The sequence below is a fragment of the Mycteria americana genome, chromosome 26 (genome assembly GCF_035582795.1).
Source record: "Mycteria americana isolate JAX WOST 10 ecotype Jacksonville Zoo and Gardens chromosome 26, USCA_MyAme_1.0, whole genome shotgun sequence".
In the NCBI taxonomy this organism is placed as follows: domain Eukaryota; kingdom Metazoa; phylum Chordata; class Aves; order Ciconiiformes; family Ciconiidae; genus Mycteria; species Mycteria americana.
The window spans coordinates 1,978,926-2,003,413 of record NC_134390.1 but is presented as its reverse complement, the minus strand read 5'-3'; the positions used below and the strand labels follow the sequence as shown (position 1 = coordinate 2,003,413).

Sequence of the window (24,488 nt, the reverse complement as noted above, 5' to 3'; positions counted from 1 at the left end):
CTGCGTCGGCCGCATCCTGCCCGAGGCAGGCAGGGAGGGAGGGAGGGGGCCGAGAGGTTCAAGTCTGAGCGTTTTATTGAATCATCCCGGTGTACAAAGAGGCGGCGGCGGGATGGGGAGAGCTCGGAATCAAAACACCTTCGTCCCCGCGGCCCCGCCGGACGGCCCCCCCAGCAGATCCGTTTTCTTTTCCGTTGTATTTCTTGGCACTGGTGCTAAAGGAGAGGCTCCTCCGTCGGGTTTGGCTTCAGGGGGTCCCACCGACCCCCCCACTCCCCCCCCAGCCTGCATAGGGGGGCCCACGGCCGCCGGGGTGGGGGGATAACGCCCCGGCTGCTGGCACAAGGGTGCAGCGGGGACGTGGAGAAACCTCTACAGAAAGCTCACGTGTCGACGATAACCCCGAGGGACGCGGGCTCTGGGGGCGGGGGGGGGGAGCGGGGTCGGGGAAGGGGGGGGAGCCAAAGTCCAGCAGGATCCGCAAATTGGCCGGTTTCTAATCAAAGAAAAGCTAAACGAGAGAAAAACCCACAAGGTGCGAAAGCTTCTGGGCTGCTTTTCATCGGCAGCAAAGCGCAACCCCTTTAATGAATCGGAGAGGGGACGGGGACGGGGTGGGGACGGGGACTGGATGGGGACAGCTCCACCTCGGCCTGGAGCCGCTTCACTTCTTCTCCTTCTTCTTGTTCTGCAAGAGGAGAGGCGGCCGGTCACGGCCGGGTCCGTGGCCCCCGTCCCTCCCCGTGTCACCGAGGGGCAGGGCTGTCCCCCCCCGGCCATGCCCGGGGGACCGTCACCCACCTCGGTCATGCCCAGGATCATCAGCAGCTCCCGGAAGATGTTGACGAAGTCGAGGAAGAGATCGACGCAGTGCCTGCGGGGACAGAGGGACGCGCTCAGGGGGGCCCGGCCCGTGTCCCCGTGTCCCCTGCCGCCCCCCCCAGCCCCGGCACCCACCAGATGTAATCCTTGTCCCCGCTCTCCGCCTTCTCGATGATGAGCTGCGTGTCGAAGAGCACGAAGCCGCACATGATCATCAGCCCCAGGTAGAGGTTGGCCTGCGGGAGGGAGAGGGGACGTTAGGTGGGGACGGCCCCGAGTTGGCGTCACCGGCGCGAGCTGACGTCCGTCTGTCCATCTGTCCTCCGCAGCGTCCTGGCGGACAGGAGGGGACTCACCGTGAAGAGCCAAGTGGATCCCACGAAGGCGTTAACCAGGGAGGAGAGAAGCATCAAGGTGAGGCCGGAGAGCAGGAAACCTGCGGGGAGAGGGCAGGGAGTGAGGGCCGGCCCCGGCTCTGCCGTGGGGTGCCCCCCGCCCCGTGCAGGGAGCCCCCCAGCCCCCTGTGGGCCCCCCCCCCGGCCCCCCTCACCTCCCAGGTAGAGGAAGCTGCGGCGCCGGGCGTACAGGGCGCTCAGCGAGAAGCAGGCGAAGATGGTGGCGGTGCCCAGGAAGGCGGTGGGGATGATGCTAGGAGAGAGGAGAGGGGGTGAAGGGGGCCTGGGGGGGTCGGCGGGGGGTGGCTGGGGGGGGATCACGCTCCTACCTGGGGTTGATGGAGATGCACATTTCCAGGAGGGGCCCCAGGTTGATGCCTGGAAGGACAGAGCGGGGTGTCACCGGAGCCACTTCGGAGCCGGTGGGTGCTGTGTCAGGGCCCTCGTCCCCCCCCTCCCCGGGGCTCGGGGTCCCACGGGACTCAGGAGGGTCCCCGGCACCCACCTACCTGTCAGGAAGGCGAAGCCGGCCAGCATCCCCAGCCTCTTCTGCTCCGTCTCCCGGCTGTGCGGGGTGGCCGTCAGCCAGATCATCAGCCCCAGGGCGCCCAGGCCGGTCAGGAGGCTGAACTGTGGGGTGAGAGGCAGATGGGGGCCCGGCATTGCCTCACCGGGGCGGCGCGGGCAGAGGGGTGTGAGTGTGGGGGCCCCCCGCGACGCCCCAAAGGCCCCTCACCTGGAAGAGGTGGGTCACCACATTGATGTAGGCCCCCGCGGCCGCCACGAACATGCAGAGGGCGAAGCTGGCGTAGACCCTCTTCAGGTGCTCCTGGGTGGAGGCCGAGCTGCGGGCGAGGGGGCGGTGGTGAGGCTGGGCACAGCCCCCCCCGTGAACCCCCCCACTCGAGCTCGGCCTGCCCGAGGCGTTACTCACATGTGGGAGAACTTGAAGAGGGCGTCAAAGTTGATGTTTCGGTCGAAGACATTCATGGTGCCGGGTTGGGAGTGGGCCCGCCGGCCGCTTCGCAGGGGTGCAAGCTGCAAGAGGGGAGGTGGGTCAGGGGGACGCCGGAGCCCTCCCGTGCTCCCAAAGCTCCCGCCACGCGGCGGAGGAGCTCAGTGCGAGCCGAGGACCTGCCCGTCCCGCGCGGAGCGAGCGGCAGGAGCCGCGGGCTGCTTGGGATCTGCCACGCTCTGTGCCGGCCGGGCGCCGGAGCCCTCCTCACTCAGCTGGTGCAAGCGTTGCGGGCTGTTGCGAGACCGGGGCTGCCCCCGGGGAGGCCCCGACCCCACGGGAGCACTGCCGGCAGCTGGAAAGCGTCTTTGTGCCAGGCTGCTATTAGCGCCCGTAATGACGTCCCCAGAGAAGGCTCCGGCAGCGCGAGGCTCCCTGCAGGGCCTCCTCCTCCTCCTCGCCCCTTCCTGCTTCGTCCCCTCCGTGAGCCTCTGGTCCGGCTGGCTCGGCCAGCACTGTTTACCCTGGCACCTGCCGGAGCCCGACCAGCCCAGCAAGTGGCACGAGCCGCCTGTCCCCCAGGGGTGGAAGGGACTGAGCAGGCCGGGGCAGACGGAGCCCGAGGGGCTGCGGGGCTGTCAACCGGCCACCCTGGCGGAGGGGACAGCCCAGGGTCACCTCCTGCCACACCGGCACGAACCCCTGCGCCCGCCGGCCTTGCCCAGGGCTGCGCTGCTTTCGCCCCAGCACTGGGACAGGGAGAGCTCAGTTGTCACTGGGCCGGTGCCGCCACGCCAACGGGGACCTCCTGGCTCGGCCTCACGGCGGGGCAGAAGCAGAGGCTGCTGCCCCGCGGCCTCGCCGGGGGTTGCACAAGGCAATGGGGAAGCTGGCTCTGGGCGGGGTGTGGTGGCTGCGGAGGTGCGCGACGGCCTCCCCCGGCGTGGCAGGCGGCTGTGACAGCGAGTTTCATCAGGCAGGGCCTGCTCTCCCCACGGAGGCGGCAGGTGGGTCCCGGCTCCCGGGACGGCAGAAGGACCCGGGCCTCCCTCAGCGGGGCCAGGGAGCCGGGACAGCAGCCCTTCACTTGGCACGAGTGACGTGAGACCGGGCCGGAGCCGTTTCGGTTTCGCTTGTGCCGGTCGGTGGCCCGAGGGCGGCTGCCGGGCGCTGTCGTCAATGGGTAACCGGGACCGTCGCTGCTGGCCGACCTTTACCCACCGGCGCCTGCACCCGGGCCCGGCCCTGGCACTGGCACTGCCCCGGGCCCGCCAGCAACGGCCCGCTTCCCCTGCGGGCGCCGCCGAGGGGGCCTCGCCCCGGCTCCCACCCCGCTGCAGCCCCCTGGAACCAGAGGGAGCCCCCCACGGGGGGCCAGACCCGCCTGTACAACCCCCCCCCCACACCGCAGCGAGGCCTGGGGGGGGGGCGGGAGCTGCCCAGGCCGCGTCCCCCCGGGGCGAGGCCTGCTGGGGGGGCAGGAGCCGCCCGGGCCCCCCGGGGTGAGGCCTGGTGGGGGGGGCAGGAGCTGGCCCAGGCCGGGCCCCTCCGGGACGAGGCCTGATGGGGCGGGGGGGCTGCCCGGGGCCCGCAGGCGCCGCGAGGGCCCCGGGGGGCGGCGGGGACCCCCGAGGCCGGGCCGGACCCCCCCGCCGCCGCGGTCCCCCCAGCCCTCACCTGCGCGGCGCTCCGCCGTCCGTGCCAGGCCTCGAACGATCCCCCCCTCCGCCACGCCCCCGGCCCTCATTGGCCGGCGCGCCGCGGAGGCCCGCCCTCCTCCTCGTTCTATTGGCCCGCCGTCACCGCTCGGGGCGGGGCGGGACGAGCCGCCGCCGCCGCCCATTGGCGGCCGGCCGCGCCCGAGCGCCGCCGTTGGCCAGGCGCCCCCTCCGCCGCTCAGAAGCGCGACGCTCATTGGCCGCCGTGACCGCGGCCGGGCCAATCGGCACCTCCCGCTCGCTCCCTGCCCTTGGGCGCCCCCCGGTGGCGCCGCCGCCCGTCCGCCCTTGGGCGCCCCCTGGCGCCTCCGCCGCGGAAGCGCGGGCGGCCCGGCGGGGCGGGGCGGGGCCGGGCGGGGCGGGGCGAGGCGGGGCCGGGAGGCGGCGGCGGCGGCCGGACGCGACGGGCTGAGCCTCCCCGCCGCCCCCCGGTGCCTGGGCCGGGGATGGGGAACGTGGAGAGCGCGGACGGGGAGGCGCTGCCCCGGGGCCCGGGAGCGGCGGCGGCCCCGGGCGGGCCCGGGCTGCTCGCCCCCGGCAAGATGCCGATGCCGGAGCCCTGCGAGCTGGAGGAGCGCTTCGCCCTGGTGCTGGTGAGAGACCGACCCCCGCCGCGGCCCCGGCCGCCCGCTGCGCCCCCGCCCGCCGCGCCCCTCCGGTTCCCGGTGTGCCCCCCCCCGGTGCGCTTCCCCCGTGCTCCGTCCCGGCTCCCGCTGCGCTTCCCCCGGGTCCCGCTGCGTTCTCCCGGTTCGCCCCCACCCGGGACCCCTCCCGGTGCGCCCTCCCGGGCCTGACGCGCCCCGCCGCCGCGCTCCCCTCCCGGCGTCCGGCTGCGGGCGGGCGGGCGCCGCTGGGGACGGCACCGGCGCCCGGAGAAACCGGGGGCGGGCAGGGAGCGCCGGTGCCCGCGGGGATGGGCAGTGGCCGCGGGACCGGGGGCAGCCGCGGGGGAAGCCCGTCCCGGGACAGCCCCGGGGGGGGTGACGCCACTCCCGGTGCCACCGCAGGGGCCCCTTGGGCCCCGGGACTTTTTGACAGGGAAAGTCCCATGGAGGCGGCGCGCGGGTCCCGTGGGTGCGGTGTCCCCGGGGCTGGGGCACCCGTGGGTGCAGGGTCCCCAGGGCTGGGGGTCCCCAGGGCTGGGGGTCCCCGCGGGTGGGGTGTCCCCATGGGCACGGGTGCCCTGCGTGGTCTCCAGTCCACTGTCACGGCCGGGGCGGTGGCCTTCCTGCAGCGGTCACTGGCCAAGGCTGCGGTGCCACCCTGTCACTGGGATGTGGCTCGGTGGTGACCCCATCCCCACGGCGTGACCCCGGGCTCCGTGGTGCCACCGATCAGGACCACCGATGCCACGGGGGCCACCGCGTCCCACCAGCGCCTGGCTCACGGCACAGCGCGGTGGCCCCGTAGTCCACCCGTGGTGGGGTGGCCCATCCACGGTGCCGGCACAGCTTTGGCTTTGTTTGGGGGGCGGCAGGACACCAGCAGGGACACCATGGCTGGGTGACACCCGGGGCACACGGCCCCCCATGCCTGGCACCGCCATCCCGGTGGTGGCCGTAGCCAGCAGAAGCCGCGTCCAGGCAGGAAATGCCGAACGTGGCCCCGTGGGGCTCTGGGAGCTGGAACCGGGGGCTACCAGGGGGCACCGGCACCCCCAGCGTGGGACTGTCCTGCCAGCGGCGAGTGGCACCCGCCCACGGGGCCGTCACCCGTCCCCGCATCCCACGCGGGGCGGATGCGGCAGCCGGTCCCCATGGGGCCAGCGGGGGGGACACACATCCTGCCGGGCGATGCCGATGCCGGGATTGGGGATTCTGGGGGGGGGGGGGCATTGGGGTTCCTCCGGCACCCCCAAAATACCACCCCTCTGGCATCGGCATCGCCCGGTGCCATCCCGGCTACTGCTGGGGAGGAAAATATTTCATCGTGTGATGGGGCTGCAGCGCCGGCAGCCCCCGAACAGGCAGGATCCGTCCCCGGGTGTCCCCCAGCCCCGGGGTGGGCTCCAGCCTCCGTAGCCCCAGTCCCCGGGGGGGTCCGTCCCAGTGCAGCCGGGGGGGGGTCCCGGTGGGGGGCGGTGGTGGAGGAAGTGCCCGGCCGGGAGCGGCCCTGCTCCCGCCACAAAGGCAGGAAGCCGAGCGGCGGGAATGCCGGCGAGGGCGGCTGCGCTTCAAAGCCCCCCCGGTGCCCCCCGCCCCCACTCGGGGCCTCCGTGTGCCCCCCCCATCCCCCGTCCCCGGGGTGTCCCCGGGGGCCCCGTGATTTTGCCGTTGGCCACGATATACAAATAAGCGTGGCCCTGTGGGGAGGGAGGCACCGTCCCCGACCCCAGGGCAATTCTGGGGGGACCCCATCCTGGCGGTGACATCCCCGTTCCCGTGGGACTGTGTGTCCCCCCCCCCCCCCGGGGTGCGCGGCCTCGCCCAGGCTCTGTCCCGGTTTCCTGCGGCTCCGCTGGGCCGGGATGACCAGCGGAGGGATAATTTTAGCCGCCGCGGGGCGGGTGGAGTGCCGGCACCTCCCGGCTGTGGCGGTGGCCGGCTCCTGCTGACGGCACTGCCTGGGAGCTGCCTTGCCAGGGTGGCATCGCCCGCCGGCACGGCATCACCCAGTGGGGTGGCATCACCCAGTGGGGTGGCATCGCCCGCTGGCACGGCATCGCCCGCCGGCATGGCATCACCCAGTGGGGTGGCATCACCCAGTGGGGTGGCATCGCCCGCCGGCACGGCATCACCCGCTGGCATGGCATCGCCTGCCGGCATGGCATCACCCAGTGGGGTGGCATCACCCAGTGGGGTGGCATCGCCCGCTGGCATGGCATCACCCGCCGGCATGGCATCACCCAGTGGGGTGGCATCGCCTGCCGGCACGGCATCACCCAGTGGGGTGGCATCACCCAGTGGGGTGGCATCGCCCGCTGGCACGGCATCACCCGCCGGCACGGCATCACCCAGTGGGGTGGCATCGCCTGCCGGCACGGCATCACCCAGTGGGGTGGCATCACCCAGTGGGGTGGCATCGCCCGCCGGCATGGCATTGCCCGCCGGCACGGCATCACCCAGTGGGGTGGCATCGCCCGCCAGCACGGCATCACCCAGTGGGGTGGCGTCGCCCGCCGGCGCAGTCCCAAGCCCGCAGCCATCCAGCATCCCCGGTTTCCATCGTGGCATCCCATTTGTGTCCTTGCCAATACGGGTGCCCCGGGCCGCATCCTGCACCAGCGGTCCCCGGGGTCCGCTATGAAGATGCCCAGCGCCCTGGCGAGCCGGGTACCGCTGCCGAGCTTTGTGCCGCAGTCGGGGAGCGGAGGCTGCGGTTTGCGGGCGAGGAAGCGGGTGCAGACAGGAAGGACGTGTCGGCGCTGGGGAGATTTGGTGCTGCCGGTGGCTGGCACGTGGTGCTGGTGGCGTCTGCCGTCCCCGTGCCACGCGCGTGGCCCCGTGCCCACCAGTGCTTCCCAGTGCCAGGGACCCTGGCCGTGCCGTGGGGCCGGGTGCCCGTGGGGGGGGACCCTGGCCGTGCCGTGGGGCTGGGCGCCCTCGGGGGGGGGCAGCGTCCCCGTGTCCCCCAGGGTGATGTCCCCCCCTCTGCCCCCAGAGCTCCATGAACCTGCCCCCGGACAAAGCCCGGCTCCTGCGCCAGTACGACAACGAGAAGAAGTGGGACCTCATCTGTGACCAGGTGGGGGGCTGGGGGGGCCATGGGGGGTCCTGGGGGGGGGCCGTGCTGCCGTGCCGGTGTAACCAACCCCCCCATCGCCCCCAGGAGCGGTTCCAGGTGAAGAGCCCCCCCCACGCCTACATCCAGAAACTGCGCAGCTTCCTGGAGCCGGGGGTCACACGGAAGGTCAGGGGCTGGGGGGGGTCGGGGGGGGGGGTCCAGGGGGGCTGGGGGACCATGGGGGGGCACGGCTCAGCCTCGCTTTGCCCCCAGAAGTTCAGGAGGAGGGTGCAGGAGTCGACCAAGGTCCTGCGCGAGCTGGAGATCAGCCTGAGGACGAACCACATCGGGTGAGCGTGGGGTCCCGGCGGGGGGGGGGGGGGGGGGGGGGCGGGGGGGCACAGGGTCCCGGCCCCGGCCCCGCCGCAGCTGCAGGGGAAGTTGGAGGCGCTGCAGGAACTGGGCCGGTTCCTGCTCTGGCCGTGCCGCGGGCCAGGGCTGCCGGCGAGCAGGTCCCGGGGGCGGATGCCGCGGGCGGATGGGCCGGTGATGACGCCCTGCGTGAAGCAGCATGGCCGGATCCTGCCCGGCTCCTCCCAGCACCGGAGGGCTCGGCACCATCCCCGAGCCAGCGGCACCCCGACCCCGCAACCGGCGGCTCGTCCCTCCGGCGCGTGGGGAGACGCGCGGACGCCGCACGGGCTGGCCGGAGGGACGGGGACGTTCCTGGGGACGTCACCGGTGGGTGCCCGGCTCTGTGGTCACGCCCGCGTGCTCGGGGTGGCTCGTGCACGTGCCGGGCTGCGCCCCGCCACCGGCCCCGCCACGGCCCCGCCACGGCCACGCCATTTGGCTCTTCCCTGCTCGCGGCCCGAAAATAGCAGCAGCCGGAGACAGGAAACGGGCTGGGGCGAGGGGCTGGCGCCGGCAGGAAAGGGGCGGCCGCGGCCCCCCCGGCCCCCCCGGCTCCTGCTGCTGCCTGACTCACGGCCCCGGCCGCGGGCAGGGCTGCGGGCAGGGCACGGGCAGGCGCAGGGACCCCCCTACCATACCCACACCCCACTTTGTGCCCCCCCTCTCCGTGCACGCAGCCCTGTCTCTCCGTGCATGGAGCCCCCCCCCATGTGCACGGTCCCTCTCCCTGTGCAGGCACTGCCCCATGTGCAGCCCCCCCCCCATGCACATCCCGTGCACGCTGCCCCTCTCCCCGTGCACCCCCTGCCATGGACACCCCCCCAATGGACACCCCCCCAGTGGACACCCCCCCTTGTGCACGCTCCCCGTACACACGCACACTCCATGCACGCCCCCCCGTGCCCACGCACCCCTTGGGCACACTCCCTATACACCCACCCCCCCATGCACCCCCCCAATGGACACCCCCCCCATGCACATCCCATGCACACACACACCACGTGCACCCCCCCCCCATACGCCCACACACCCCCCTTGCACCCCCCCCCCACGTCCCTGTCCCCGGACGTATCCCAGCCGGGCTCCTTGCCCTGCGCAGCACCTCACACGTGCGCCTTAGCACCCTCCCAGGGGGCCGGGGCACCCCGAACCCCCCCACCCCGGGGTGCCCAGGGCTGGGGACGGGGGCACGGCCCCAGCGCCCAGCTCGGCTTCCCGCCTCGCGCCCCGGGCCGAGCCCTCCCCGCTCTGCAGCCGGCAGATAAAGCCGTGCCGGCGCTGGCACGGGCGATAGCGGAGGGGCCGCAACGGCCGCCGGAGATGCCCCCGCCACCCCCTCCCCATCCCTGCGGCGGGCCGGGGGCGCCCGTGGATCACGCCGGGGGGTGCCGGCGGTCCCCGGCTCCCGCGGGCCCTGATGGGTGCCTGGTACCGTAGGTGGGTGCGCGAGTTCCTCAACGATGAGAACAAGGGGCTGGACGTGCTGGTGAACTACCTGTCCTTCGCCCAGTGCGCCGTCATGTGAGTGGGGTGCTGGGGGTCCCGGGGTGCTGGGGGACCTGCGACGTGAAGGGTCCCGGTGCCCCGTGGCTGCTCCCTGCTGCAGGTGGCCGACACCGCTTGGCCCCTTATCGGCACCGGGGCAGCCTGGCCGGCACGTGGGGACCCGCCTGCCGTGGGGTCCCGGGGGACGTGGGATGCTCGGCCCCCCCCCTCCTGCCCGCCCGGGCTGGGGCTGGGGGTCCCCAGGGCCACCCTCGCGCTTCTCCCTGCCCTGCCGCTGCCCAGCCGCCACCCGCTTCCGCGCTTGCTGCGGTGGCCGCGCCGCTCCGCGCCAAAGCCGTGTGCCCCTCCCCGCGCGCGTGTCCCACCCAGGTTGGATTTTGAGGGCCTGGAAGGCGGTGAGGACGGCGCGCTGGAGAAGCTGCGCGCCTGGAGCAGGTCCATCGAGGATCTGCAGCACCCCAGCGCCCTGCCCGCCCCCTTCGCCAGCAGCCTCGCCCGCTCTGCCCGCCAGACCGCCCTACGGTACGTACCCGCCACGCCGGCCGGCTGCAGGGGTACGTCCCGCCGCTGCGCCCAGCACCTGCCCGGCTCTGCCGGCTCCGGCTGGCTGCGGTGCTGCCGCTTGCTGCGTGCCGTGCCACGCGCCGTCCTGCCCGTGGCGCGTGCCGCGTGCCCGCTACCTCGCGGTGCGTGCTGTGCCGTTGCGCCGTCTTGCCCGTGCTGCGTGCCGTGCCATCGTGCCCTGTGCCGTGCACAGTCCTGCCCGCGGCGCGTGCTGTGCCGTGCGCCATCCCGCCCCGTGCCACGCGTTGCCCTGCCCGTGGTGCGTACCGTGCCGCGTGCCATCCTGCCCCGTGGTGCGTGCCGTGCCACGCGCCGTCCTGCCCGTGGTGCGTGCTGTGCCACGTGCTGTCCTGTCCTGTGTCGTGCGCCATCGCGTGCATGGTACGTGCCACGTCCCGTGTGCCGGCTGCCCCACGGTGTGGCTGTGCCGTGGGCACGTGCCACGCGTGCCGCAGCCTGCGCTGCCTCGCGTGCCGTGTCCCATCCTGCCGGCCGGGCGTGCCGTGCCCTGCTCGTCCGCAGCGGTTCGGCGCTGCCGTCCCCGTCCTGCCCGCGCCGCCCGCCCCGTCCCTCTGCCTGCTGCGGCCACGCTGCCTCCGCTCGCCCCCGCTCTGGCTCTGCCCCCGCGCCCCGGGGTAACGCGCCCCGTCTCTGCTTCCAGGGCCGGGGCCCCCCCTCTCTGGCTGCGCTCTCTCTCTCTCTTCTCCGCACCCGCCTCGCCGCTCGCCCGCCGGGTAAGTACCGGCTGCCTGGGGCCGGCCCGGCGCTCGTGGCGGCTTCGCTCCGCGTCTCCGCCAGCCTCTGTCCCTGTCGCCCTCCGGCCGCTTCTCTCTTCCTCTGCCCCTTCGAAAGCCCCGCTGTCCCCACGCTGTCCCCACCCTGGTCCCCACCGTGGTCCCGCGGGGCTGGTTCCCGCCCGGGCGAGCGCTGGCGGTGCAGCACCGGCAGTGCGAGGGTCCCGCTCACCGGTGCCCGGTGTCCCCCCAGCTATGGCACGCTGCCGAGCCGCAGGGCGCTGAAGAACTCGCGCCTGGTGAGCCAGAAGGACGACGTCCACCTCTGCATCATGTGTCTCCGGGCCATCATGAACTACCAGGTACCGCCGCCCTGCGGGGGGGACGACGCCAATGCCCCCAGTGCCGCTGCCGTGCCGGCGCCGCTAACGCCGTCCCCGCTCCTTGCCCGCAGTACGGCTTCAACCTGGTCATGTCCCATCCCCACGCCGTCAACGAGATCGCCCTGAGCCTCAATAACAAGAACCCCAGGTAAGGGGCGGGGGGGGGGGGGGCTGGCAGGGTGGGGGTCCCCGGTGCCGGCCGGGTGTGACGGTGCCGGTGCTGCTCTGCCGTAGGACGAAGGCGCTGGTGCTGGAGCTGCTGGCGGCCGTCTGCCTGGTGAGGGGCGGCCACGAGATCATCCTCGCTGCCTTCGACAACTTCAAGGAGGTACGGGGGGAGCAGGGGCAGGGATGGGGGGGACCTGGGGGGAGACAGGAGCAGGCTGGGATGGGGGGGGGACTGGGGACACCAGGAGCAGGCTGGGATGGGGGGGGGACTGGGGACACCAGGAGCAGGCTGGGATGGGGGGGGACTGGGGACACCAGGAGCAGGCTGGGATGGGGGGGGACTGGGGACACCAGGAGCAGGCTGGGATGGGGGGGGGACTGGGGACACCAGGAGCAGGCTGGGATGGGGGGGGGACTGGGGACACCAGGAGCAGGCTGGGATCAGGGACCAGGACCCAGGGAAGGGAGGAACGGACACCAGGAGCAGGCTGGGATGGGGAGTCTGGAGCGCAGGGGATGGGGCCATGAAGGAGGACGAGGCCAGGCTGGACTGGGGGGTCTGGGGGCACCAGGACCAGACTGGGAGTAGGGGACTGGAGCCCAGGGGATGGGGGCTGGTGGTTGGGGGGGTGGGGGGTGGCCAAGCCAGGTTAACCCCGCGTCTGCTGCCCGCTCAGGTCTGCAAGGAGAAGCACCGCTTCGAGCGGCTGATGGACTACTTCCGCAACGAGGACAGCAGCATCGACTTCATGGTGGGCCAACCCGGTCCTGGGCGAGGAGGGCTTTGGGACGGCAGGGGGTGCTGGGGGGGCTCCTGGTGACGCCAGCCCTGCCCGCAGGTCGCCTGCATGCAGTTCATCAACATCGTGGTGCACTCGGTGGAGGACATGAACTTCCGCGTCCACCTCCAGTACGAGTTCACCAAGCTGGGGCTGGAGGAGTTCCTGCAGGTACGGGGGGTCGGGGGGGGCTGAGGGGGCTGCCCCGAGGAGCCCCCGTCCCCCCCCCGTCCCTGACGCTGCCCCGATGCCCGCAGAAGTCGAGGCACACGGAGAGCGAGAAGCTGCAGGTGCAGATTCAGGCGTACCTGGACAACGTCTTCGACGTGGGGGGGCTGCTGGAGGACGCCGAGACCAAGAACGTGGCCCTGGAGAAGGTGGAGGAGCTGGAGGAGCATCTGTCCCACGTACGTGTGGGCGGGGGGACGCAGGGCCCCTCCTCGCCGGGTCCCGGGGCGTCCCCTCCCGGGGTCTGGCTTTGCCCCCGGGGAGGTCAGCGGTGATACCGGGCGGGGGGTCCCCGAGCCGGCGTCACAGCCGTGTGCGTGTCCCCCCCCCCGCAGCTAACGGAGAAGCTGCTGGACCTGGAGAACGAGAACATGATGCGGGTGGCGGAGCTGGAGAAGCAGCTGCTGCAGCGGGAGAAGGAGCTGGAGGTGGTCAAGGTGCGTGGTGGGGCCGCGGGGGCCGTGGGGCAGGGTCCTGGCCCCCCCCCGCCCCGAGCCTGACGCTCGCCATCCCCAGGAGACCTACGAGCACACGAGCCACCAAGTGCACACGCTGCGGCGGATGATCAAGGAGAAGGACGAGGCTTTCCGGCGGCGCTATGGCTCCGAGCCGCCCCCCGTACCGGGCACCGAGCCCCCTCCCCGGCCCGAACCCGAGCCCCTGGAGGAGGCCCTGCGGCTCCCCGTCCTGCCCCCCGTGGAGGCTGCGCCCCCCCCGCCCCCTCCGCCGCCCCCCCTGCCGCCCCCCGCCCCCCCACTCCCAGGTGAGGGTCCCCGGGGTGTCCCCTAAACGGGGCCGTCCCCGCCGGGGCAGGGGCTCACCCCCTACTCCCTTCGCAGGCAAGTGCCCCCCGGCCCCGCCGCTGCCTGGGGCTTCACCCTCCATCGCCCTCACTGTCGGGCTCTCGGGTAGGTGGGGAGGGCGCGGGGACCGTGGGGACGGGGACGGAGAGGCCGTGGGGACGGGGACGGAGAGGCCGTGGGGACGGGGGAAGGGTTGCAGGAACCGGAGCGTCGGGGTTGCGGTCGCCAAGGGAGGGGTGCAGGGACCACGGGATGGGGCCGGGGAGGCCCAGGGGATGGTGACAGCTTGGGGACCGATGCGCCGGACTCGGGTGGCTCAGGGTGGGCACAGGATGCGTCCCCCTGCCCCGGCGGGGGCTGAGCTGGCTCCTGCCCCGCTGGCAGCCATCCGGATCAAGAAGCCCATCAAGACCAAGTTCCGGCTGCCCGTCTTCAACTGGACGGCGCTGAAGCCCAACCAGATCAGCGGGACGGTGTTCAGCGAGCTGGACGACGAGCGGGTGCTGGAGGTGAGCTCGGGACTCCTGGCCCGAGCGGCTGGGTGGGCGCCACCGCCGCCGCTGCCACCTCTGAGCCCCCCCTGCCTCGTTCCACCAGGACCTTGACCTGGAACGCTTCGAGGAGCTCTTCAAGACCAAGGCGCAGGGTCCGGCCCTCGACCTCGTCTGTGCCAAGAACAAGGCGTCGCAGAAGGCAGCCAGCAAGGTGACGCTGCTGGAGGCCAACCGCGCCAAGAACCTGGCCATCACCCTGCGCAAGGCGGGCCGCAGCGCCGAGGAGATCTGCAGGGCCATCCACACGTACGTGCCCCCGTGCCGGGGTGCAGTGGGGGGCGGGGGGGTATTGGGGAGCTGGCTGGGGTGCAGGGGGTCTGGCTGGGGTGCAGGGGGGCCGGCTGGGGTGCAGGGGGGGGCAGGCAAAGTGCAGGGGGTGCAGAGGGTCAGGCAGGGTGCAGGGGGTCTGGCTGGGGTGCAGGGAGGCCAGGCAGTGTTCAAGGGGGCTGGCTGGGGTGCAGGGGGTTTGGCTGGGGTGCAGGGGGGCTGACTGGGGTGCAGTGGGTCCAGGCAGGGTGCAGGGGGGCTGGCTGGTGTGCAGTGGGTCCAGGCAGGGTGCAGGGGGTCCAGGCAGGGTGCTGGGGGGCTGGCTAGTGTGCAGGGGGTCCAGGCAGGGTGCACGGGGGGTGGTTGGGGTGCAGTGGGTCCAGGCAGGGTGCAGGGGGTCTGGCTGGGGTGCAGTGGGCCCAGGCAGGGTGCAGGGGGTTTGGCTGGGGTGCAGGAGGGGCTGGTTGGGGTTCAGGGGGGCCAGGCAGTGTTCAAAGGGTCTGGCTGGGGTGCAGTGGGTCCAGGCAGGGTGCAGGGGGGGCGGTTGGGGTGCAGGGGGTCCAGGCAGGGTGCAGGGGGTCCGGCTGGGGTGCAGGGGGCCCAGTGGGTCTGGCTGGGGTGCAGGGAGGCCAGGCAGTGTTCAAGGGGGCTGGCTGGGGTGCAGGGGGTTTGGCTGGGGTGCAGGGGGGCTGATTGGGGTGCAGTGGGTCCAGGCAGGGTGCAGGGGGTCCAGGCAGGGTGCAGGGGGGCTGATTGGGGTGCAGTGGGTCCAGGCAGGGTGCAGGGGGTCCAGGCAGGGTGCAGGGGGGCTGGTTGGGGTGCAGAGGGGCCAGGCAGGGTTCAAGGGGTCTGGCTGGGGTGCAGGGGGGCCAGGCAGGGTGCAGGGGGGGTGGTTGGGGTGCAGTGGGTCCAGGCAGGGTGCAGGGGGGCTGGCTGGGGTGCAGGGGGGCCAGGCAGTGTTCAAGGGGGCTGGTTGGGGTGAAGGGGGTTTGGCTGGGGTGCAGGAGGGGCTGGTTGGGGTTCAGGGGGGCCAGGCAGTGTTCAAAGGGGCTGGCTGGGGTGCAGTGGGTCCAGGCAGGGTGCAGAGGGGGCGGTTGGGGTGCAGGGGGTCCAGGCAGGGTGCAGGGGGTCCGGCTGGGGTGCAGTGGGTCCAGACAGGGTGCAGGGGGTCTGGCTGGGGTGCAGTGGGTCCGGACAGGGTGCAGGGGGGCTGGTTGGGGTGCAGAGGGCCAGGCAGGGTGCAGGGGGGCTGGTTGGGGTGCAGAGGGGCCAGGCAGGGTTCAAGGGGTCTGGCTGGGGTGCAGGGGGTCCAGGCAGGGTGCAGGGGGGGCTGGCTGGGGTGCAGTGGGTCCAGGCAGGGTGCTGGGGGGCTGGCTAGTGTGCAGGGGGTCCAGGCAGGGTGCACGGGGGGTGGTTGGGGTGCAGTGGGTCCAGGCAGGGTGCAGGGGGGTCTGGCTGGGGTGCAGGGGGGCCAGGCAAAGTGCAGGGGGTGCAGAGGGTCAGGCAGGGTGCAGGGGGGCTGGTTGGGGTGTAGAGGGGCCAGGCAGGGTTCAAGGGATCTGGCTGGGGTGCAGGGGGGGCTGGTTGGGGTGCAGTGGGTCCAGGCAGGGTGCAGGGGGTCTGGCTGGGGTGTAGAGGGGCCAGGCAGGGTGCAGGGGGGGCGATTGGGGTGCAGTGGGTCCAGGCAGGGTGCAGTGGGTCCAGGCAGGGTGCAGGGGGGCTGGCTGCGGTTCAGGGGAGCCAGGCAGTGTTCAAGGGGGCTGGTTGGGGTGAAGGGGGTTTGGCTGGGGTGCAGGAGGGGCTGGTTGGGGTTCAGGGGGGCCAGGCAGTGTTCAAAGGGGCTGGTTGGGGTGCAGTGGGTCCAGGCAGGGTGCAGGGGGGGTGGTTGGGGTGCAGTGGGTCCAGGCAGGGTGCAGGGGGGGTGGTTGGGGTGCAGGGGGTCCAGGCAGGGTGCAGGGGGTCCGGCTGGGGTGCAGGGGGCCCAGGGGGTCTGGCTGGGGTGCAGTGGGCCCAGGCAGGGTGCAGGGGGGTCTGGCTGGGGTGCAGGGGGCCCAGGCAGGGTGCAGGGGGGGCGGTTGGGGTGCAGGGGGCCCAGGCAGGGCGCAGCGGGGAGCTGGTCCCCAACGGCGCGGGCGCGGGGCAGGTTCGACCTGGCGACGCTGCCGGTGGACTTTGTGGAGTGCCTGATGCGGTTCCTGCCGACGGAGGCGGAGGTGAAGGCGCTGCGGCAGTACGAGCGGGAGCGCAAGCCGCTGGAGGAGCTGGCGGACGAGGACCGCTTCATGCTGCAGTTCAGCAAGGTGGAGCGGCTGCCCCAGCGCATGGCCATCATGGCCTTCCTCGGCAACTTCACCGAAAACCTCCAGATGCTGACGCCGGTATGGAGCCGGGGAGGGGGGGATCGCACCCGCGGGGCGTGCCCGGACCCCCCCCGCCCCACCTGAGCCCTGCCCTCCTGTCCCCCTGCAGCAGCTCAACGCCATCATCGCGGCCTCGGCCTCCGTCAAGTCCTCCCAGAAGCTGAAGCACATGTTGGAGGTGAGCGTGGTCGGAGGGGGACCGGGGGACGTGGGGACCGGCTGGGTCGGAGTCCTGCCCTCCATCCTTGCCGTAGCCGGGCGGGGGGGGTCCCGCGGGGGTCTCGTTCCTCCCTGACCCCCCCCTTCCCGCTGTTTTTCCCCGTGCAGATCATCTTGGCGCTGGGCAACTACATGAACAGCAGCAAACGTGGTGCCGTCTACGGCTTCAAACTGCAGAGCCTGGACCTGGTGGGCACCCCCGGACCTCCTGCCCGCGTCCGCGTGGGCTCCCGGGGGTCCCATCCCGCAGCCCTGACCCCCCGCGCCCCCCCCCCAAACTACCCCGCAGCTCCTGGACACCAAGTCGACGGACAGGAAGATGACGCTGCTGCACTTCATCGCGCTGACGGTGCGGGAGAAGTACCCCGAGCTGGCAACCTTCTGGCAGGAGCTGCACTTCGTGGAGAAGGCGGCCGCAGGTGCCCCCCGGCCCCGCGCCCCTGCCTCGCCGTCCCCCGGGGCTGCGGGGCCCTGACCCGTCAGTGTCCCCCCAGTGTCCCTGGAGAACGTGCTGCTGGACGTGAAGGAGCTGGGCCGGGGCATGGAGCTGCTGCGGCGGGAGTGCGGCCTGCACGAGAACAGCGTCCTGCGCTCCTTCCTGGCCGCCAGCGAGGGCAAGCTGGAGCGGCTGCAGAAGGACGCACGGACGGCTGAGGTGAGGGCCGGGGAGCGGCCGTGCCTCGCGCGCTCCTCGCGCGCGCCTTGTCACGCACGCCTCGCTTTGCACGGCCCTCGTGCACTCCTTGTCATGCACGCCTCGCTTTGCACGCTCCTCGTGCACTCCTTGTCACGCACGCCTTGCTTTGCACGGCCTTCGTGCACGCCTTGCTTTGCACGCTCCTCGCGCGCGCCTTGTCATGCACGCCTCGCTTTGCACGGCCCTCGTGCACTCCTTGTCACGCACGCCTCGCTTTGCACGGCCCTCGTGCACACCTCGCTTTGCACGCTCCTCGTGCACTCCTTGTCACGCACGCCTTGCTTTGCACGGCCCTCGTGCACGCCTCGCTTTGCACGCTCCTCGTGCACTCCTTGTCACACACGCCTTGCTTTGCACGGCCCTCGTGCACGCCTCGCTTTGCATGCTCCTCGCGCGCGCCTTGTCATGCACGCCTCGCTTTGCACGGCCCTCGTGCACGCCTCGCTTTGCACGCTCCTCGTACATGCCTTGTCACGCATGCCTCGCTTTGCACGGCCCTCGTGCACGCCTCGCTTTGCACGCTCCTTGTGCACTCCTTGTCATGCATGCCTTGCTTTGCACGGCCCTCGTGCACGCCTCGCTTTGCACGCTCCTTGTGCACTCCTTGTCATGCACGCCTTGCTTTGCACGGCCCTCGTGCACACCTCGCTTTGCATGCTCCTTGTACATGCCTTGTCATGCATGCCTCGCTTTGCACGCTCCTTGTGCACTCCTTGTCATGCACACCTTGCTTTGTACAGCCCTTGTGCATGCCTCGCTTTGCACGCTCCTCGTACATGCCTTGTCATGCACGCCTCGCTTTGCACGACCCTCGTGCATGCCTTGCTTTGCACGCTCCTCGTGCACGCCTTGTCACACACACCTTGCTTTGCACGCTCCTTGTGCAAGCCTGCCTTGCTGTGCATGCTCCTCATGCACGCCTGCTTTTCACAGCCTTGTCTGTGCCTTGCTTTGCACGGTCCTCGTGCACGCCTTGTCACGCACACTTTGCTTTGCACGGTCCTCGTGCCTGCCTTGCTTTGCACAGCCCTCATCCACACCTTGCTTTGCACGCTTCTCGTGCACGCCTGCCTCGCTGTGCATGCTCCTCATGCACGCCTGCTTTTCACGGTCCTTGTCTGTGCCTTGCTTTGCACGACCCTCGTGCATGCCTTGTCACGCACACCTTGCTTTGCATGTTCCTCGTGCACGCCTGCCTTGCTGTGCATGCTCCTTGTGCACTCCTTGTCATGCACACTTTGCTTTGCACGCTCCTCGTGCACGCCTGCCTTGCTGTGCATGCTCCTCGTGCGTGCCTTGCTTTTCACGGTCCTTGCCTGTGCCTTGCTTTGCATGCTCCTTGTGCACACCTTGTCACGCACACCTTACTTTGCATGCTCCTCATGTACACCTGTCTTGCTTTGCACGCTCCTCGTGTGTGCTTTGCTTTGCACGACCCTTGTGCACATCTTGCTTTGCACAGCCCTTGTGCGTGCCTTGCTTTGCACACTCCTCATGCACGCGTGCCTTGCTTTGCGTGGCCCTCGTGCCCACCTTGCTTTGCATGCTCCTCGTGCGTGCCTTGCTTTGCACAGCCCTCGTGCACATCTTGCTTTGCGCGGCCCTCATGCGTGCCTTGCTTTGCACGCTCCTCGTGCGTGCCTTGCTTTGCACAGCCCTCGTGCACATCTTGCTTTGCACGGCCCTCGTGCGTGCCTTGCTTTGCACACTCCTCGTGCGTGCCTTGCTTTGCACGGCCCTCGTGCCCACCTTGCTTTGCACGCTCCTCGTGCGTGCCTTGCTTTGCGTGGCCCTCGTGCCCACCTTGCTTTGCACGCTCCTCGTGCGTGCCCTGCTTTGCACGGCCCTCGTGCCCACCTTGCTTTGCACGGCCCTCGTGCACATCTTGCTTTGCACGGCCCTTGTGCCCACCTTGCTTTGCACGCTCCTCGTGCGTGCCTTGCTTTGCACAGCCCTCGTGCACATCTTGCTTTGCGTGGCCCTCGTGCCCACCTTGCTTTGCACGCTCCTCGTGCGTGCCTTGCCTTGCACGGCCCTCGTGCACATCTTGCTTTGCGCGGCCCTCGTGCCCACCTTGCTTTGCACGCTCCTCGTGCGTGCCTTGCTTTGCACGGCCCTCATGCACGCCTTGCTTTGCACGGCCCTCGTGCACATCTTGCTTTGCACGCTCCTCGTGCGTGCCTTGCTTTGCACGGCCCTCGTGCACATCTTGCTTTGTGCGGCCCTCGTGCCCACCTTGCTTTGCACGCTCCTCGTGCGTGCCTTGCTTTGCACGGCCCTTGTGCACATCTTGCTTTGCACGCTCCTCATGCGTGCCTTGCTTTGCACGGCCCTCGTGCACATCTTGCTTTGCACGGCCCTCGTGCACATCTTGCTTTGCACGGCCCTTGTGCCCACCTTGCTTTGCACGCTCCTCGTGCGTGCCTTGCTTTGCACAGCCCTCATGCACATCTTGCTTTGCGCGGCCCTCGTGCGTGCCTTGCTTTGCACGCTCCTCGTGCGTGCCTTGCTTTGCACGGCCCTCGTGCACATCTTGCTTTGCGCGGCCCTCGTGCGTGCCTTGCTTTGCACGCTCCTCGTGCGTGCCTTGCTTTGCACGGCCCTCGTGCACATCTTGCTTTGCACGGCCCTCGTGCCCACCTTGCTTTGCACGCTCCTCGTGCCGGGAGGCTGCCGGGAGCCGTGGGACGCGCAGCCCGTCGGTGACCGCCCCGTCCCCTCTTCCAGGACGCCTACAACACCGTGGTGCGGTATTTCGGTGAGAGCCCCAAGACGACCCCCCCGTCCGTCTTCTTCCCGGTCTTTGTCCGGTTCATCCGCTCCTACAAGGTGAGGAACGGCCGGGAGGGGACGTGCGGGGGGTTGGTGGCACTGGCGCCGGGGGGGCCGGGGGGGAGCTGGCTCCCACCGCCACCCCCTCGCCCCGGCAGGACGCGGAGCAGGAGAACGAGATGCGGAAGAAGCAGGAGGAGGTGATGCGGGAGAAGCTGCTGGCGCAGGAGGCGAAGAAGCAGGAGAAGGTGAGCGTGGGTGGGCGCGCGGGTGGGCCGGGGGGGGCGGCACGGAGGGGACGCCTGCGTCCCCAACCTGGGACCCCCGCGCCTGCCTCGCAGCGGAACAAGTGGCAGCAGCAGGAGCTGATCGCGGAGCTGCGGCGGCGCCAGGCCAAGGACCATCGCCCCGTCTACGAGGGCAAGGACGGCACCATCGAGGACATCATCACCGGTACGGGCCCCCGCCGCCCCTCGCCGCCCGGCCGGCCGCGTCCCGCCCGCGTGCGGGGGCTGACGTCTCCCTGTCCCCCCCTCCCCGCCCGTGCCCCCCTGCAGCGCTGAAGAGCGTCCCCTTCACGGCCCGCACCGCCAAGCGGGGCTCGCGCTTCTTCTGCGACCCGTCCCACCACGACGAGTCCAGCTGTTAGCCCCCAGGTACCGCCTGCATGCCCGGGCCCCCCCCGATCCCCCCTGGCCCCGCATGCCCCCTCCTGCACGCCCCCTCCCCGCACGCTGTGGCCCCGGGATGCCCCTCGGAGCGGAGCAGGATCCTGACGCGGGATCCCGGTGCAAGGCTGGGTCCCAGCCCAAGAGTCCTGGCACAGGATCTCAGCACGGGATCCCGGTGCAAGGCTGGGTCCCAGCACAGGATCCTGGCACAGGATCCCCAGCACAGGATCCCGGTGCAAGGCTGGGTCTCAGCACAGGATCCTGGCACAGGATCCCCAGCACAGGATCCCGGTGCAAGGCTGGGTCCCGGCACAGGATCCTGGTGTAGGGCTGGGTGCCAGCACAGGATCCCAGCACAGGATCTTGGTGCAGGGCTGGGTGCCAGCACAGGATCCCAGCACAAGGCTGGTTCCCGGCACAGAGTCCTGGCACAGGATCCCAGCACAGGATCCCGGTGCAAGGCTGGGTCCCAGCACAGGATCCCGGCACAGGATCCCAGCACGGGATCCCGGTGCAAGGCTGGGTCCCAGCACAGGATCCCGGCACAGGATCCCAGCACGGGATCCCGGTGCAAGGCTGGGTCCCAGCACAGGATCCCGGCACAGGATCCCAGCACGGGATCCCGGTGCAAGGCTGGGTCCCAGCACAGGATCCTGGTACAGGATCCCAGCACGGGATCCTGGTGCAAGGCTGGGTCCCAGCACAGGATCCCGGTACAGGATCCCAGCACGGGATCCCGGTGCAAGGCTGGGTCCCAGCACAGGATCCCGGCACAGGATCCCAGCACAGGATCCCGGTGCAAGGCTGGTTCCAGGCACCGGATCCCGGTGCAAGGCTGGGTTTCTGGCATGGGGTCTTCGATGCAGTGCAGGGTCCCAGCACAGGGTCCCAGTGCGACACCGGATCCCAGCACAGATCCCACCGCAGGCCGAGCCCCAGCACAGGATCCCCATGCCAGGCGGGGTCCCAGTGCGGGTCCTGGCGCAGGGCTGGGTTTCCAGCATGGGGGGGCTTTGCTGCAGTGGGGGGTCCCAGTGCAATACTGGATCCCAGTGCAGGGTCCCAGTGCAATACTGGGTCCCAGTGCAATACTGGGTCCCAGCGCAGGGTCTCAGTGCAATACTGGGTCCCAGTGCAATACTGGGTCCCAGCGCAGGGTCTCAGTGCAATACTGGGTCCCAGTGCAAGATCCCAGTGCGATACTGGATCCCAGTGCAGGGTCCCAGTGCGATACTGGATCCCAGTGCAATACTGGGTCCCAGTGCAGGGTCCCAGTGCAATACTGGGTCCCAGTGCAATACTGGGTCCCAGTGCAGGGTCCCAGTGCAATACTGGGTCCCAGTGCAATACTGGATCCCAGTGCAGGGTCCCAGTGCAATACTGGATCCCAGTGCAGGGTCTCAGTGCAATACTGGGTCCCAGTGCAGGGTCCCAGTGCAATACTGGGTCCCAGTGCAATACTGGGTCCCAGTGCAGGGTCCCAGTGCAATACTGGGTCCCAGTGCAATACTGGGTCCCAGTGCAGGGTCCCAGTGCAATACTGGGTCCCAGTGCAATACTGGGTCCCAGTGCAGGGTCCCAGTGCAATATTGGGTCCCAGTGCAATACTGGATCCCAGTGCAGGGTCCCAGTGCAATATTGGGTCCCAGTGCAATACTGGGTCCCAGTGCAGGGTCCCAGTGCAATACTGGGTCCCAGTGCAATACTGGGTCCCAGTGCAGGGTCCCAGTGCAATATTGGGTCCCAGTGCAATACTGGATCCCAGTGCAGGGTCTCAGTGCAATACTGGGTCCCAGTGCAGGGTCCCAGTGCAATACTGGGTCCCAGTGCAATACTGGGTCCCAGTGCAGGGTCCCAGTGCAATACTGGGTCCCAGTGCAATACTGGATCCCAGTGCAGGGTCCCAGTGCAATATTGGGTCCCAGTGCAATACTGGATCCCAGTGCAGGGTCTCAGTGCAATACTGGGTCCCAGTGCAGGGTCCCAGTGCAATACTGGGTCCCACTGCAATACTGGGTCCCAGTGCAGGGTCCCAGTGCAATACTGGGTCCCAGTGCAGGGTCCCAGTGCAGGGTCCCAGTGCAATACTGGGTCCCAGCCTGGTGCCTGGAGGACTGGCCCCCAGCTGCCTCGGCCCCGCTGGGGTCACCCGGGACCGTCCCCCGGGCCAGGCCGGGGGTCCCCTGACCCTGTCCCTTCCGTCCCGCAGCCCGCAGGTGGATCCGCCTGTAGCCGAGCGAGGGTAAGGACCCGGGCGGGGGGCGGGGGGGGTCAGGCTGCGGCGGCCGGGCTGCCTCAGTTTCCCCTCCTCACCCCGCTCTGCCCCGCAGGTCTGAGGGGAGGTCACCGCGCAGGGACATCCCGGGCCACCGTCCTCGCCTGGGCTCGCAGGCGATGTCCCCGTCCCCCCCGCCACCCGGGGGGGGGACTTGTGGCCCGGACCCCTCCCGGTCCGCCTGCAGCAGAGGCCGAATCCTGCCTCCGGCTGCGGTGGGGGCCCAGCGGCGGTGGCTGCCCCACGGGGTGCCGCCCCGTGGGGGTGCCCCCTCCCCATCGGGGTTCCCTCGTCCCCGTGGGGGTCACTGCCCCAGAGCTCCCATCCTGCCGTGGGGACCACGGGGGCCCCCCCGCCCCCCTCCGCGCTCGTCACTTTGACCACTGATGTGAACACTAATTGCCAAAAAAAAGGGACCAAAGCCAGGCCGGGGTGGGGGAGGGGGGGCGGCAGGATGGTGCCCCCCCCCCTCCGGATCCCCCCGGACTCCCCCCCCCCCCCCCCGCCCCCCCCAGTGCCTTTTTGTACATGTGAAATATATGGAGTCTTTTACATGGCCGCTGCCTGCTTGGGGGCGGGGGGGGGGGGGTCGGGGGAAGGCGCAGAGGGGACCCAGGCGTCCGGGGAGCCCCCCCATGCTGGGGGTCCCATGTCCCGGGGGGGGGGGGGGGGGCATGCATGTGCAGGGACCAGACCCTTAAGCAGAGCTTTGCAGGGGTGTTATTAAAGCTGTGGGATTAAGGTGGGGGGGGGGGCCCCCTCCGGTTTGATGGGGGGAGAAGCCCCCCCACATCGCCAGCCCCGCTCCGGGGTGGGGTGGCCCCGGTTCCCCCCCACTGTCAGCAGCTGCGGAGGATTGGGAGCAGCTTAGGACCGGGGCGGGGGGGGGGTTGCCAGAGGGGTGGAGGGGCAGGATGCGGCCCCGGGAGCAATGGAGGGGGAGGATCCGGCCTGAGCATCACCGAGGGAGAGCAAAGGGGGGCACGGAGGGGCAGGACGGGGCCACGGGACCCCCTGCTCGCAGGGGGTTTGGGGCAGGATGCGGCCATTGCATCCCTGCCAGCAGGGTCTAAAGGGCGGGGAGGAGCGGGGTGCGGTGGCTGCAGCCCTCGGAGAAGGGCAGAAGGGGTTTGGGGGGGGCAGGGTGCGGCCCTGGCGTCTCTGCTGGCGGGGGTACAAGGGGTTCGGAGGGGCAGGATGCGGCCCCAGACCCTCCCCGAGCAGCGCCGGCCCCGCCAGCCCAGGGATTAGCTCTGAAACAGGGAATAAAAGTTTCCTCTAATCCCCTCGGGGAGGATTACCAGCGCCGCCGCGCCCCCGGCCGGATCCAGACCCGGCCCCGGGACTGGCCCCCCCAGTGCCTCCGCTGGCCCCGTTGCCTTTTAATCCATCTGTACGAGCCGGGGACGCTGCGGCCCCCGGCGCCATCCCGCTCCGTCCCCAAGTGCCGTCGAAGACGCTGCGGACAAAGACGCTGCTGTCCATCCATCCGTCCGTCCGTCCATCCGTCCGTCCATCCATCCGCCGGTCACCTACGCCCC

At 70.8% G+C, this 24,488-nt stretch overlaps 2 protein-coding genes across 6 annotated transcripts; one reads left to right on the top strand and one right to left on the bottom strand.

Moving 5' to 3' along the window:
- Positions 1-57: 57 nt before the first annotated feature.
- Positions 58-3,988, bottom strand: TMBIM6 (transmembrane BAX inhibitor motif containing 6). The gene is made up of 10 exons (XM_075525377.1): positions 3,850-3,988; positions 2,152-2,255; positions 1,954-2,062; positions 1,727-1,847; positions 1,547-1,595; positions 1,373-1,470; positions 1,179-1,258; positions 958-1,058; positions 802-874; positions 58-688 (listed from the first exon to the last, which is right to left on the bottom strand). Exons 2-10 carry the CDS (start codon positions 2,205-2,207, stop codon positions 665-667), a joined length of 711 nt encoding a protein of 236 aa, XP_075381492.1. The 5' UTR covers positions 2,208-2,255; positions 3,850-3,988; the 3' UTR covers positions 58-664.
- Positions 3,989-4,258: 270 nt separating this feature from the next.
- On the top strand, positions 4,259-23,449 carry FMNL3 (formin like 3). 5 transcript variants are annotated; one of them, XM_075525562.1, is made up of 27 exons: positions 4,260-4,483; positions 7,491-7,574; positions 7,659-7,739; positions 7,830-7,903; positions 9,405-9,488; positions 9,843-9,995; positions 11,025-11,133; positions 11,226-11,302; positions 11,389-11,482; positions 12,000-12,074; positions 12,162-12,272; positions 12,359-12,508; positions 12,665-12,766; positions 12,846-13,092; positions 13,169-13,237; positions 13,517-13,641; positions 13,730-13,932; positions 16,097-16,331; positions 16,423-16,491; positions 16,641-16,721; positions 16,822-16,951; positions 17,027-17,187; positions 19,957-20,058; positions 20,160-20,249; positions 20,343-20,454; positions 20,559-20,657; positions 22,882-23,449. In XM_075525562.1, the coding sequence occupies exons 1-26, from the start codon at positions 4,337-4,339 to the stop codon at positions 20,648-20,650; spliced, it is 3,057 nt and encodes a 1,018-aa protein (XP_075381677.1). In that variant the 5' UTR covers positions 4,260-4,336; the 3' UTR covers positions 20,651-20,657; positions 22,882-23,449. The 5 variants fall into 5 exon arrangements, with proteins under 5 accessions (XP_075381674.1, XP_075381677.1, XP_075381676.1 ...); XM_075525561.1 differs by having other exon boundaries at positions 7,827-7,903; positions 12,362-12,508; XM_075525560.1 differs by having other exon boundaries at positions 7,827-7,903.
- The last annotated feature ends 1,039 nt before the right edge of the window (positions 23,450-24,488 follow it).